General features: G+C 45.6%; 2 protein-coding genes across 2 annotated transcripts; one reads left to right on the top strand and one right to left on the bottom strand.

Annotated features, from left to right (window-relative positions):
• Positions 1-68: 68 nt before the first annotated feature.
• On the bottom strand, positions 69-6,879 carry dbt (dihydrolipoamide branched chain transacylase E2). The gene is made up of 11 exons (XM_074669176.1): positions 6,773-6,879; positions 4,955-5,087; positions 4,643-4,718; positions 4,290-4,471; positions 4,086-4,213; positions 3,736-3,991; positions 3,469-3,635; positions 3,311-3,388; positions 2,984-3,175; positions 2,830-2,901; positions 69-1,531 (listed from the first exon to the last, which is right to left on the bottom strand). Exons 1-11 carry the CDS (start codon positions 6,815-6,817, stop codon positions 1,364-1,366), a joined length of 1,497 nt encoding a protein of 498 aa, XP_074525277.1. The 5' UTR covers positions 6,818-6,879; the 3' UTR covers positions 69-1,363.
• Positions 6,880-8,090: 1,211 nt separating this feature from the next.
• Positions 8,091-12,924, top strand: rtca (RNA 3'-terminal phosphate cyclase). Its single transcript, XM_074668342.1, has 11 exons — positions 8,091-8,291; positions 8,407-8,507; positions 9,147-9,290; positions 9,376-9,499; positions 11,511-11,569; positions 11,650-11,791; positions 11,892-12,013; positions 12,131-12,189; positions 12,292-12,386; positions 12,494-12,598; positions 12,680-12,924. Exons 1-11 carry the CDS (start codon positions 8,250-8,252, stop codon positions 12,776-12,778), a joined length of 1,092 nt encoding a protein of 363 aa, XP_074524443.1. The 5' UTR covers positions 8,091-8,249; the 3' UTR covers positions 12,779-12,924.
• Positions 12,925-14,408: the final 1,484 nt, after the last annotated feature.

The raw sequence follows: 14,408 nt of genomic DNA, 5'->3' as shown, positions 1-14,408 counted from the left end.
TCCTCAGTCACCCTCACCCTGGTCGTCAGATCAGCTGATAAAAACAAACAGTACTGGAAGATTGTGCACTTCAACTTTATTTAAAGTTTAATCAAACATTTTATTCTTTATTTTCATCTTTTCAAAATAAAAGAAAAAAACTCAGCTACACAGTCCCAAAAATACAAAACCCAACCGTTCAGTCTAAACGTTTACACCAAAAACATAAACACAGGACACGGACAAACAGGTAACAGCTGACAGGTGGACTTCATTACCCAGCAGCAACCTTAACCACCAAGTCCAGGAAGTCCAGGAAGTCCAGAACCAAGAGCAGAAACACCAAACTGAACTTTCTAAAGCGATCACATCATCAGGTACCGGATTATGTATCAGGGACTAACAGACAGATCAGGATCATCCAGGATCAGGTCTACAGCCTGGCCCCTTTACATGTGCAGGAACCAGAACTCAACGAGAACCAGTCCAGGTCACAACCTCAAACTGGTTTAATGATCACATGATCAGACACTTCAAAGCCTGATTGGTCCCTCCACTTCCTGTCACCTGCAGTCTGTTGGCTCCACCCCCTAAACTGCATCATAAACACCAGGTGTGAACAGACAGTGGAGACAGCAGCTCAAGGGTTAATATTCAACTCACACCTGTTCTACCTGTCTCAGCCAATCAGGAGACACTGACACAGGTGAGCCACCCAGTCTTAAACAATCCTAGGCTTTTATTGTGACATTCACAGCCCTGTACCTAGCTTATTTCACTTCCTGTTTTGAATACAGATGTGCTTTTATTTTGAAATGACACTGACGGTACTTCCTTAAAATGAGCAGAGCTAAAAAGAGGATCAGGAGTGAGAGATCTCTTAGCGCCCCCTAGAGGCAGCAGCTCTCCTGTGGTGGTAGTGTTTTCTGGTGCCCCTCCCTCCCTCTCTGTTACCTGTTGGCCAGGTGTGAACAGGGAGGGGCCTGAGTTTAGAATAAGCTCAGAGACAGAGGGTTGGTTATGAAGATGAAGATGAAGATGATGGTGATGAAGATGATGAAGATGGTATGAGTGAGAGTTGTTTCCTGATCAGCTGAGCTCACACTGGCACTGGGTAACTACTAACCTCTAGAGTGTGTGTGAGTGTGTGTGTGTGTGTGTGTGTGTGTGTGTGTGTGTGTGTGTTAGTAGTCATCATGGAAACAACATGATTGACAGGCTGACCCCTCCCCCTCCCGGCGCCTTGCTCAAAGGCAACAGGAAGTGACAGTTAATGAATGAAGGCCCCGAAAAGAAAGAGGGAGCAGAGGCGTCAGGGGGAGGAGTGAAGGTCTGTTAGTGTTGTGGCCCCACCCCCCCAGGGGCTTATGGGTAATATCTCTGTCTATTTCAGGTCCAGCACCATGGCGGCCGGGTTCTCCAGGTACTCCTTCCACAGGTTGGAGAAGCGGCACATGGTGGCTCCGTCGATGATCCGATGGTCGGCCGACCAGCTGACGTTCATGATGTGAGCTCGAACCACCTGACCGCCGGCGTCGAACCGAGGGAGAACCTGAGAACAGAAGAGTGGTCTCTCTGAGTTCATGATTGGAGCAACACACGGCTCTGAGCCGGGACCCTGCTCCTTAGGGCAGGTTAGACTCTGTTTACACCCAGACCACTCAGCGCTTTAGACTCTAGGATCTAGACCCAACCCTTATCATCAGCCCCGTGGAGCCTAGGGAGAAGAGCCGGGACCTCAGAGCAACTCTAACCCTCGATGACAGACAAACTAACAGGGTTCAAGCACAAACTGAGCTCCTGATGGTCTACATCCTGACCAGATCCATCAGGCTGAGTCCAACCCTAGCGTTTTGACCCTTGATCTCTCTGACAGCTCCAGTGCTCTCTGACATTTCCCCTCTGGCCCTTCACAATCCGACCATCTTACTCTCATCTCCACTCTTTGACTCTCTGTTTCTCACAGCTCGCTTTCTGACCCTAACTCTCTGACCCTCACTCTCTGGCAGCTTGCTCTTTGACTCTAGCTTTCCGACCTTGGTCTCTGACCCTCTCTATCTGACCTTAGTCTCTGACCCTTACTCTGACTCTATTCAACTGACCAATGCTCTCTAACTCTAACTCTCTGACCCTCTCCATCTGACCTTACTCTCTGACCCTTTTTCACTGAACTTCATTCTTTGACCCTTGCTTTCTGACATCCTGCTATCTGACCTTCTCCATATGACCTTACTTTGACCCTCTCTAATTGACCTTACTCTCTGACCCTCTCCATCTGACATTACTCTCTGACCCTACTTTCTGACCCATGTGCTCTGACCCTCTCCAGACCTTACTCTCTGACCCTTACTCTCTGACTCTGTCCATTTGACCTTACTCTGACCCTCTCTATTTGACCTTACTCTCTGACCCTCTCCATCTGACCCTTAAACTTTACCCTCTCCATCTGGTCAAAGAGTAAGCTCTTTGACCCTTGCCATCTGGCCTTACTTTCTGACCCTCTTTCACTGAACCTCACTCTTTGACCCTTGCTTTCTGACATCCTGCTCTCTGACCCTCTCCTTATGACCTTACTTTGACCCTCTCTAATTGACCTTACTCTCTGACCCTTGCTCTCTGACCCTTACTCTCTGATCCTTGCTCTCTGACCCTCTCTATTTGACCTTACTCTCTGACCCTCTCCATTTGACCTTACTCTCTGACCCTTGCTTTCTGACATCTTGCTCTCTGACAGCTCGCTTGCTCTTTGACCCTCTTTCTCGCTGGCAGCTCGTCTTCTTTTTGACCCTCTCTTTCTGACCCTTGCTTTCTGTTTACTCAGGAAATGTTTTAGGAAAACTTTAAACTCACCTGGACTTTTCCCAGCGCTCCAATGGCGACCTCAGGAGGAAGGATGACAGGTTTAGCGTACGTTCCTCCGATCTGATGGACAGAAAGAGACTTTCAGTCAGTCCTGATCTGATGTGGACTGATCTGGTGTTGGTGCTGATCCAGTTGTACTCACTGATCCTATGTTGGACAGGGTAAAGGTTCCCCCGCTCAGCTCGCTGGTTCCCAGCTGACCCGAGGCTCCGAGCGTCTGCAGACGGTTTAACTCCTGAGCGATCTCGAACACGCTCAGCAGCTGGACATTCTTCACATTCGGAACCAGCAGACCCTGGGCCGTGTCCATCGCCAGACCGATGTTATGAGACGCCTGAGCCCGGGACACAAACAAAAACAGAAACAGAAACATCAGGTCTGCAGTCTGGGTCCAGGTCGCAGACTCTCTGCTTTATGAGGATTAAACTGCTACAGGCTGAAAAACAACTCTCTGACTCCTCCCCCTGACCTTGTAGGTGATGTTCTGGCAGCCTTCGTCCAATGAGGAGTTCAGGATGGGAAAGTGCAGGAGGCCGAGGGAGGCAGCCTGGACCAATGAGAGCACAGGGTTAACACCAGCTAACCAATCAGCATCCACGGGCTCGTCTCCACCTGTGCGAGTCTCACCTTAATGAAGAAAGGCATGTAGCTCAGTTTGACCCCCCGAGCCGCCGCCGTGGACTTCAGCTCCGCCCTCAGAGCCACCAGGCGGCTCAGGTCCACCTCGTCACAGTACCCGAAGTGAGGGATCTTCAGCGCCGCCGTCATCGTCTTCACCATGGCCTTATGGAAACCTGGAGAGGACAGGTCACATGACATGTTGAGGGTCACACCTGAAACCACTTAGGCTCTTTGTCTGACATCACTTCCTGTCTCGAGCGTACAGCTGCTGACCTTTGAGCGGCTCGGTCACGTCTTTGCCAGTGAAGACAGGCTTGGGAGTGGCGGGTGGGGGTTTGATGGCTGCCGGAGTGCTCGCAGGCCGGGCAGCAGCAGCAGCCACGGTGGCCGGGGCTGGGGGCGGAGTCTGGATCTCCTGAAACAGCGTTGGAGGTATGATGGCTCCGGTCTGCTTCGCCAGGAAGTTCAGGATGTCCTCCTTCAGGATCCGACCGTCTTTTCCTGTCCCCACCACCTCACTGAGCTTAATCTGAGGGACAGACCAGACAACGGGGACGGGTCTAAACAGGACTGGCTGAATCCAGGACTTATTAAAGACTCTGAAAAGTGGCGCCCAGACTCACATTGTTCTCCATGGCGAGGCGTCTGACAGCGGGCGTGGCCTGTGTCTTGTGACCTTTGATTTCCTGGTGGGTGTGTTCCTCCCGGGCCATGGCGGGCGTCTCTACCACGTCCTCCTCCTGGATCACCTCTGAACAAACAGACAGGTTTCAGCTCGGATCAAACCAGAACAGGTTCAGAACTTAGACCAGGTGTAGATGTCTCACCTGAGCCAGACTCTGTTTCAATGTCCACCAGGGGCTTGCCCACGAGTGCGGTGGCGTCCACGTCGTAGTAGAGTTTCTTGATGACGCCGTCGTAGCGGCTGGTGATGGTGACCGAGGCTTTGTCGCTCTGAACCTCACAGATGCTGTCGAACTGAGAAACCTTGTCCCCCTCCTTCACGTACCTGGAAGACAATCATCAACCATCAAGCCTCAAGACTCAAACACAACAAGAACCCTTCTTTGAGTAACCGCAGACAGCTGGTTTACTGATCCGACAGGTTCAGGGCTGATCTCTCATTGTGATTGGCTGAGAGTCTGTGTGGGCGTGGCCTAATCAGTGTGTGAGGACATACCACTCCTTCACAGTCACCTCCATGATGCCCTCTCCGATGTCTGACAGCTTAAACTGGACGATCGGTCCCAGACTCACTGCGGAAAAAACACATCATCAAACATTGATGACATCATCTATGACATCATCACAGAGTCATTTCAGAGATGCTTCCGTTCTGAGGCCTGGTTCTTAACCCTTACACTGAACACACCAGGTGGGACCAGAGACACACCTGTCACCTGCTCCTTGTGACTAAGCCCCTGAGAATAACCCCAGGTAACTCCAACCGCTCCATCCTGAGAGGATTCTGTTCCTGCTGACGTGGACTCACCTGTGGTGGTGTGCAGCATCCTACTGCTGAACACCTGCAGATGTCTGTCGCACCTGAAGGCGAGCGGCTGCAGAGTCCTGTCACACCTGAACGTCTGCGGGCGGAAACATCTGCGACGATACTGCTGACGGAGCTGACGGGAGGAGACACATCAAAATACCATTATCATTACCATATAAATATTACTGTAGCTGTTATTTACGGAAGTGTATTGCATTCACTTGAAGAAAAAAAAACAACTCAGGTTTTTCAGAGGAATTTATTCTTCGGTTTGTTTTTTGTGGTAATTAATTTTGTTTTTCTGATTAATATTTTTTTGATTGTTTGTTTTTTGATATAATTATTTATGTTTCTACGAGTAATTTTTTTTCTGTTTTCAGATTACTTTTCTACTGTTTTTAGGAGTAATTTTTTCCTGAAGTATCAAGATACTTAGAAATCCCCTGAGAACCTCCAACCTGCAGACAACTCCCGTGGATGTGTGGTGGCTCCTGTGTCCCGCACGGATCAGCGATCCTGTTCTGCTCATATATGCCTTATCTTTAACTTTCTACCGGTCCGTACCCGGTCAATAAAGGTAAGGTATTAGCCACACAAAGGGTATGAAACCCTTGTTATGTTTTCGACTTTATCCTTATATTTTATATAAGCCTATTGTTTAATGTAATACTTAAGCAATAGACGAAGATGTGGCATTAAAAAATGCATTGCTTCTACATTGGAAAGCTGGTAGAAAGTTAAGGATAAGGCATATATGTGCCGAACAGGATCTCTGATCTGTGCGGGACAGAGGAGCCACCACACATCCACGGGAGTGGTCTGCAGGTTGGAGGTTCTCACGGGATTTCTAAGTATCTCGATACTTCAGAAAAAAATTACTCATAAAAACAGTAAAGAAGTAATCTGAAAACAGAAAAAAAAAATTACTCATAAAAACAGAAATAATTTTAACAAAAAAAAAAAACAATAAAAACAATATTAATCAGAAAAACAAAATAAATTACCACAAAAAATTACTCATAAAACAGAAATATTATTACAAAAACAAACCAATTAAAAATATTAATCAGAAAAACAAAATTAATTACCACAAAAAACAAACCGAAGAATAAATTCCTCTGAAAAACCTGAGTTGTTTTTTTTTCTTCGAGTGAATGCAATACGCTTCCGTAGTTATTGCTGTTTTATTAATATTATTATTATTTAATAATGTTTTCATTGTAGCAGCTGAAACAGGAAGTCTTCAGACCAATCAGAAAGCTTTAACTCCATCCGTCACTCATCCCCTCAACCACAGTGTAGCACCACCTCGGCGTGTGAACCCTGAAACACCCTTCACCCCTAAGCCACAGCTGGCCCAAACTGTTGTGATGCAAAGTACGGAGTGTGTACGGAGGCCTGCAGGGGCCACATAGCAGGAAGCAGACTGACCGCCTCAAAGAGAAAGCTCCATTAATTAACCTGACTGAGTTAGCATTAGCATCAGGGTCACTCTGCTGTTTGGATCAGCCTGTTAGCAGTTAGCTTCGGCTTGTTCACCTGAAGGATGCTAACCGCAGCTGGATGCTGACACACCTGTAGAGTCCGGTTTGCACGCGGGCAGGTTACCCTGCAGGTGAGCAGGATGCTCTCTGTTATCATTTCCCTCTGTTAGCATTAGCTCCAGCATGGACATGTCACTACAGGTTCAGGCAGCTAACAGGCTAAGCTAAAGGGATGACGTCGCTCGGAGTTAGCTCAGCATTAGCCTCAGACACGGACACACAGCCTCAGAGGGTGAACTCCCAGGTATGAGCAGGTAAAGGTGTGTTTTCTCACCAGCTCTCTGAACACTCTGAACGAGCCTCTGGTCACCGCCGCCATCTTTCCTCTCCGCTGCCGCTCTGGCGTCACAGCCGCACGCCCCTCGCAGGAGCCAATCACAGCGCAGCGTCTTGATCTCCGGTCTCCGGAGCGCTCTGGACGCAGAAGTGACTAAAGGCTTCCCCCTAGCGGAGGGCAGGTGAACTGCAGCAGCTGTTTGAGCTTCTGGTAAGAGTATTCAGTTTGAAGAAGTCTCTCTGAGCTCACGGTGACAGGCAGCTGTCACTTTTTACATCAGCTGTGACTTTTTTAATACGTTTGGAGTCACGAGTAGGTTTTTTTTTGTTGTTGTTGTTTTTTTACTTTATTGTTTTATACACTCTGTGGTTTCAAAATAAGTTATGAGTTATACTTAATTAAATTGTTTGACTATACTTAAATTAAATTGTAATTAAATTAAGCCCATGTGCATGTGTTTATATCAGATCTGGCTCCACTTTGCATCTACAGTCAGCATCTTGCACCTGCTGCTGTATTTCCCGCCGCCTGTGGGGGGCGAAAACAACACTGAACCACCGGAAACATGAGTTGGTTTAAAATCCACATCAGGAATCACCTTCAAAATAAAAGACCGTTCAGTTTAAAAGACCAAACAAGACTGAAGGATGATTTTGAGAAAATATTCGGATATTCAAACCCGTATAAAGTTTAGAGACTCGGTTAGCTGTAGAAAAGGTAAACATAGACACACAGATAAACATCAAGTGGCAGGATAAGATGATTTTAGTTGCGTTAAGAAAAGATAACCACAAGTTTGGTCACAAGACGCAGCTTTAGTTGCCCATAAAGCTTAATCTTCAGCCTGATTTTTTTTTTTAATTAACTGTCTTTGTTGTCGTATTGCTAATAGTCGTCTTTAAGTGAAAGGTGGAACCAAAAAAATAACTTTGATACTGGGTATTGAAAACAGACCCTGGACTGAAGATAGAAAAAAAGAAGAAAAAATAAACATCAGCAGTGAAACATTAGTGAAATTTTGATGAAATCAAAACAGGTGTTGGCATTGGTAATGTATAAATTCCGCATTATGATGTGCATATTGAAGAAAGGAGCAGCACTCATGGGTCAAATGAAGTGCTCCTACCTTTTTTTATACACTTGCTTTTTTTGTGTAAAATCTTCTAAAGTGTACTTGTTGGTTTTATTTTGTTAAAAAAAAAACTAGAAAAAAGAATTTTGTTTTTTCGAGTTTAATTACCAGAACAAAAATATGTGTCCAACAGAAGAATTACGTTCGAACACCGTCATACCTAACCTTTATTTTGAAGGCGGCCGGAAGTGGCCGCTGCTCTGTTGCGCGTTCGTCTCAGAGAAGTTAGGAAGCAGACAAACATTGGTGAAAGGAGTTGAAACAGAGCTGAGAGTGAATCTGAGGGTTAATATTTTTCAGTCTGTGTTTAAAGCGGTCAGATCTGTGTGTACTGTGTGTGTGATGGACTCAGCGGTGCAGATAGATGGCGCTGTGCTGGAGGGGGTGAGTCTCTTTAACTCAGCCCGCTGTTGTTCTCTGCTAACATGCTAACACCCGGTTAGCACCGATAGCTGCCGGTCTCTAATGTGTTCTGTGTCCCGGTGTCGGTTCTCCCCAGGGTGGACAGATCCTCCGGGTCTCCGCGGCGCTCAGCTGCATCACCGGAACCGCCATCAAAATCTCCAAAATCCGGGCCGGGAGGAGCACACCTGGGCTCAGGTGAGTACACCAGCTAGCAGGCTAATGTTAGCCTATTCATTAAAGTTGTGTGGTCGGCTAACTTAGATAGCAGAGAGTAACAATAACAGAACCACCCCGGTTCTGTTCACCTCTATCAGACTCTATCTGGTACCGAACCTGACCCAATCTGGACTCATGACGGCCTGAAGACTTTTTGGTTCATCTTTGTGCGGGTTTTGGCAACTTTAGCCTCACAATAAGTCGGTTCTCCTCCAACTAACCAGACTCAATTCAAAACACAGCAACTTTCCACTTTTTACAATAAATTAAAAATAGTTATGGACCCCAGAACATCCGTGTTTAGATTTATCAGTCATACTGGGTCATATTTTAAATTCGGCATCCGACCCTCCTCCCCCAGCTCACTGTGAGTGTGTTAAAATAAACTGTGACCTCATACTGCAGCATATCTGACAGACTGAGGCAGGGAGAGGAAAATAAACTGTATTCCTACTGTACTTAAAAACTCAATGATCTATAACACTCCCCCCACCACAAAAACAACTAAAAAACACAAAATGTAACTTTATTTAAATGATTCATAATAATCTGGATCAGGGGGTGGATTTCTGCAGAGTTTCTGCTTCACCAGGTAAAACCCCTGATGTGTGTTTTCAGACCGCAGCACCTGAGCGGCCTGCAGCTGGTCTCAGATATGTGCTCAGGAAGCCTGCAGGGAGCCACCATCGGGTCCACAGACATCAGTCTGAGTCCAGGAAAGATCCGGTCTGGAGACCACACGGCTGACACGCAGACAGCAGGGTGAGGCTACACACACGCTAATAACTGTGCAGATGACTAAGATTCTTTTTAAAGTCTAATCTGTGTGTATGTGTGTGTGTGTCAGGAGTGTGTGTCTCCTCCTGCAGGTGGCGCTGCCCTGTGCTCTTTTTGCTGACTCGTCCTCACAGCTCTGTCTGAAGGGAGGAACCAACGCAGAGATGGCTCCTCAGATCGACTACACCGTCAAGGTCTGACTCCCTTCACTCTGAGCGTCTCTTAAATTCATACTCCAAATACGCTTTATTGGCATGTTTTTTCTTTTTTTTTTATACATGTTGCCAAAACCAGTGTACAAATACAATGATTAAGAGAACACATGAAAAATCAATCCAAACCAACTTTAGTTGTTAAGCACTGTTAAAACAGACCCTGTTGACCAAATTGTTGTACAGACAAAACAGATAAAATAAGATACATAGCAGATAACATGAGAAAAAAGAACACTATATTCAAAATACAAAAAAAAAAAACATATTTAAATGGCATGACAAAGAGCAATAAATAAATAAAATCGACTATTAATGTGAGTTAAGAGCCAGAGAAAAGAGTTGGATTTTCAGAAGAAATTTAAAAACAAAAAAAGAGGCTTTTTTAATTTTTTTAGTTGAGCTTTTCAGGATGCATTATAATTACAATAATTGTCTTGTAAATTTTCATATAGGAAACATGGTATAAGTTGAAAAAAAGCAGGAAAAAAAGAAAAAAGGGAAAAAAAATACAATAAAATGAAATTTAAAAAAATAATTTTAAAGATAACTAAATGAATGAATGGATTATACACACAACCAATAACAGGTCAACCCGACTCAGAGGAAAAAGATAAAAATAACTGTGCAGAAGAGGCTTCTTTGTTTAACATGCTGTGGTAATTTATTCCAGAGTTTTGGAGCCACAACTGATGGTTTTTGAAAATTGCGATTCTTTGATTTTTACGATTTTTAGGGTTTTTTTTCAACACCAGACCATGTGAAAAAGTTAAATGATGATAATGTCTATAGACTATATCTGGTGCCATATTTTCCCATAAAATGCAGATCACCTGAGTCATAGAGAAACATTTCGCCCTCTGCTGGAGAAAAGTGGTAACTGTTTTCCAATCCAGTTAATAAACAAAGACTGAAATGAAGAAATTGAAAAAAAATTATAAACTCTATGTTAAAAAATCCTGATTTTGACATTGTCAAACAAAAAAGCCTATAATATATTAATAAAAAATGTTTCCAGTCCCTACTAATAACGCCTTAATAACTGTGTCTGACAGCAGCCTGTTTAACTTTGTGACCAACTGTCTCATATTTAGCTGACAGCTGAACAGTCGCACTCTTCACCCAGAATCTTCTGGATCTGTCCCTCTTTGGGAAGATTAAGAAATTCAGGGCATAAATTTGTTAATTTGGGGAAAATCTGTCTGTTATATTTGTCTAATTTTCCACCTGTCCTGTGTAGAGGATACGGCAATATATTGCGATACTTTGACTCATGATAAAATATTGATATTTCAACTCTTAATTTTAATATTTCTGTTAAATTGATATTTTAGATGAGTTGGAAGTACAATACGTCCTCTCCACCTCTACTGCAGTAGATGGCGCCGTAGAGCTACTCTGCTGTATGTGGCCCATAAACTGTATAATAAATTTAATCTCAGTTTATTCAAAATATTTTACCCCTAAACTTGATGATGTGGGTTTTCATGCTGTAAACATCAATGTTTTCTCTTTGTTCTTGGGTGAGTTAGTTTTAAATCATTTTAAGTTTTGATTTTGTACAGTGTAGTAGACTGATAAAATAATAATCAGTGTCGGGTTTTGTGCGATATTAGATTTGTTTAATGAGTAACTGTAGTTAGAGCCTGACTCTGTGAGATCTCTCTAACCACTGGTTTCTGTACCGACCAGTTTCAACAGTCAGTTCATGATCAGAGTCTGTATTTAGCGACTGTCTCTTTAAGGGCTCTTTAATTACTGTTCAATAATCTGCAGATTAAAATTCTCTCTTTGAGTAGTTGTAACATTCTAATCTGTTGATGGTAATATTTCACCTTAATATTGTGGTGACGGCTTGTTGACCTTTATTTTGAAAAACAGATCTTACTTCCTGTAGTGTGGCGTTTTCCTCTGGGTTCAGAAAGCGCTGCTGTTCTAGATAAGCTCTTGAGTCTCAGAGTTCGATTTCTGTGAATCTCTTTCTGTCTCTCAGGTGTTTAAACCCATCGTGGAGAAGTTTGGCGTCAACTTTGACTGCGACATCAGGATGAGGTTAGTTTCCTTTTCACCCATCAGACACACTAATAGGTCCCAGCTGAGTGTGTGTGTTACAGTGTGTGTGTGTGTGTTAGGGGGTACTACCCTAAAGGTGGCGGTGAAGTGATGGTGACGGTGAACCCGGTCAAAGAGCTGCAGCCCGTGGTCATGACGGAGAGAGGAAACATCACAAAGATCTACGGCCGGGCGTTCGTCGCTGGAGTGCTGCCCTTCAAAGTAAAGTTCCCTCTGTTTCACAGGAAGTGACATCATCAAACAGGAGGTATCAAATCCTAAGAAGTGTTAATACGAATGTTTTTGTTTTTTTTGTGATCAGCTGGCCAAAGACATGTCGACCGCCGCAGTCCGAACCATCCGGAAGGAAATCAAAGATCTGTACATCAACATCCAGCCGCTGCAGGAGAAAGACAAGGCCAGCGGCAACGGCAATGGCATCATGTAAGCCCCGCCTACCTGATGACATCACCAAGCATGCTCCAAACATCTATGAATGCATCTCTTTTAAATGAGACAGGTGAGCTGCTCTCTGATTGGTCGATCTCCTCTCTGTTTCAGAATCATCGCTGAGTCGTCCACAGGGTGTGTGTTTGCAGGGTCAGCTCTAGGAAAGAAAGGTAAGAGGTCACCTGACCACACACACACACACACAGATCAGAGATTAACACCTGCACAGCTCTGTGATTACCTGTGTTTACCTGTACGTGTGTGTGTGTCAGGTGTGTATGCTGACAAAGTGGGGATAGAAGCTGCAGAGATGTTGCTCAGAAACATCCGACACAACGGCTGCGTGGACGAGTTCCTGCAGGACCAGGTGAGAAACACACCTGATGACATCACTGTGATGTCATTATAGTTGAGAGTCAGGAGCCTCAGGTTGTCTCACTGCACATGCTCAGTAGTGTCCTCCTCCTCCTCCAGCTCATCATCTTCATGGCGTTAGCGAAGGGAAGGTCTCGGATTCGAACCGGCGCCGTGACATTGCACACGCAGACGGCCATCCACATCGCAGAGCAGCTGACTCAGGTGGGACAAACACACACACACACACACACACTCTCTGTCAGGTGTTATTCATGCTAACGTAACGAGTGTTTGTTTTTTCAGGCAAAGTTCACAATCACAAAGTGTGACGACGAGCTGAGCAGCAACGTCGCCTACATCATTGAGTGTGACGGATCAGGAGCAACAAACCCTCACCTGTAGCACACACACACTCTTACACACACACACACACGCTCACACACACACTCCCCTCTCCTCTCTCTGTGGACTCCGTAGCTGCTGGTCATGGCCCGTCTCTGTCTCTCAGGATGTTTCTTGATTCTTTGATGCTGGAATAAAAAACTCAAACTGTGTCTGACTCTGTCTGTGACTTCATGAAACGTGTCAGTGTTTTCATCACAAACGGGATCAAACCTTCAGAACCGAGCCGGTACCTGAGCTCTGTCTCTTTGGTGTGGCTCTGTGTTGATGTGGAGCTGCTGGTGAAACCAGAGAGCCCTGTTAGACCTCCAGGTGAAAGACAAACAGAGGGAGTGTTTGCTCTGAGTCCACCTGCCTCAGCTTCACAGACCAGGACACTGAGGGGCTGTGAGGCGTTCACTGACCGGAGAAAATAAGAAAACAGGGCACTCTGTTAGATTACTATTTGTTTTCAGATTCAGTTCAGGTGTGTAAACATTCTTCAGATGAAACAGGATTTAAGGTCTCAGCACAGAGAGGAGACCAGTCCCTGTTTGGGACAAGTCTGTGGCCACCAGAGGGCGCTGACACATCTTTAAACTGAATGAGTTAGAAAGGCTTAAACCTAGAGGAAGTCCATTCATGTGGCTCCCGAGGAGTCACAATCATGGTTTCAGACTTAATCGTATGAGGAGGAGGGTCCTGCAGGACTCAGGTCCCCCAGGGATGTGTTGAGGGTCTCTCAGGGATGGACTCAAGGTCTCTTGGGGATGGACTCAGGTCCCTCAGAGCGATAGACTTCAGGTTCCTCGGAGATGGACTCAAGGTCTTTTAAAGATGGACTTTGAGTTTCTCAGAGATGGACTCAGGGTCTCTGAGAGATGGATACGAGGTCTCTTAGGGATGGACTCAGGGTCTTTCAGGGATTGACTCAAGGTCTCTTGGGGATGGACTCAGGGTCTTTCAGGGATTGACTCGAGGTCTCTTGGGGATGGACTCAGGGTCTTTCAGGGATTGACTCAAGGTCTCTTGGGGATGGACTCAGGGTCTTTCAGGGACTGACTCGAGGTCTCTTGGGGATGGACTCAGGGTCTTTCAGGGATTGACTCGAGGTCTCTTGGGGATGGACTCAGGGTCTTTCAGGGACTGACTCGAGGTCTCTTGGGGATGGACTCAGGGTCTTTCAGGGATTGACTCAAGGTCTCTTGGGGATGGACTCAGGGTCTTTCAGGGACTGACTCGAGGTCTCTTGGGGATGGACTCAGGGTCTTTCAGGGATTGACTCGACGTCTCTTAGGGATGGACTTCGGGTTTCTCAAAGATGAACTCAGGGTCTTTCAGGGATTGACTCGAGGTTTCTTGGGGATGGACTCAGGTCCCTCAGAGGGATGGACTTTAGGTTCCTCGGAGATGGACTCAAGGTCTCTTAAAGATGGACTTAGGGTCTCTCAGAGATGGACTCACGGTTTCTTGGGGATGGACTATGAGTATTTCAGGGATTGACTACAGGTCTCTCGTGGATGGACTCAGATACCTCAGAGGGATGGACTTGGGGTTCTTAAAGATGGACTTAGGGTCACGCAGATATGGACTTAGGGTCTCTTAGAGAAAGACTCAGGGTCTCTTAGGTGGACTCAGGTCCCTCAGAGGG

Source organism: Halichoeres trimaculatus, unplaced genomic scaffold (assembly GCF_033239565.1).
Source record: "Halichoeres trimaculatus isolate MK-OKI-2021-1 unplaced genomic scaffold, fHalTri1.1 fHalTri1_scaffold_4, whole genome shotgun sequence".
In the NCBI taxonomy this organism is placed as follows: domain Eukaryota; kingdom Metazoa; phylum Chordata; class Actinopteri; order Labriformes; family Labridae; genus Halichoeres; species Halichoeres trimaculatus.
The sequence above is the reverse complement of the archived record's forward strand: the minus strand, read 5'-3'. Positions and strand labels throughout refer to the sequence as shown.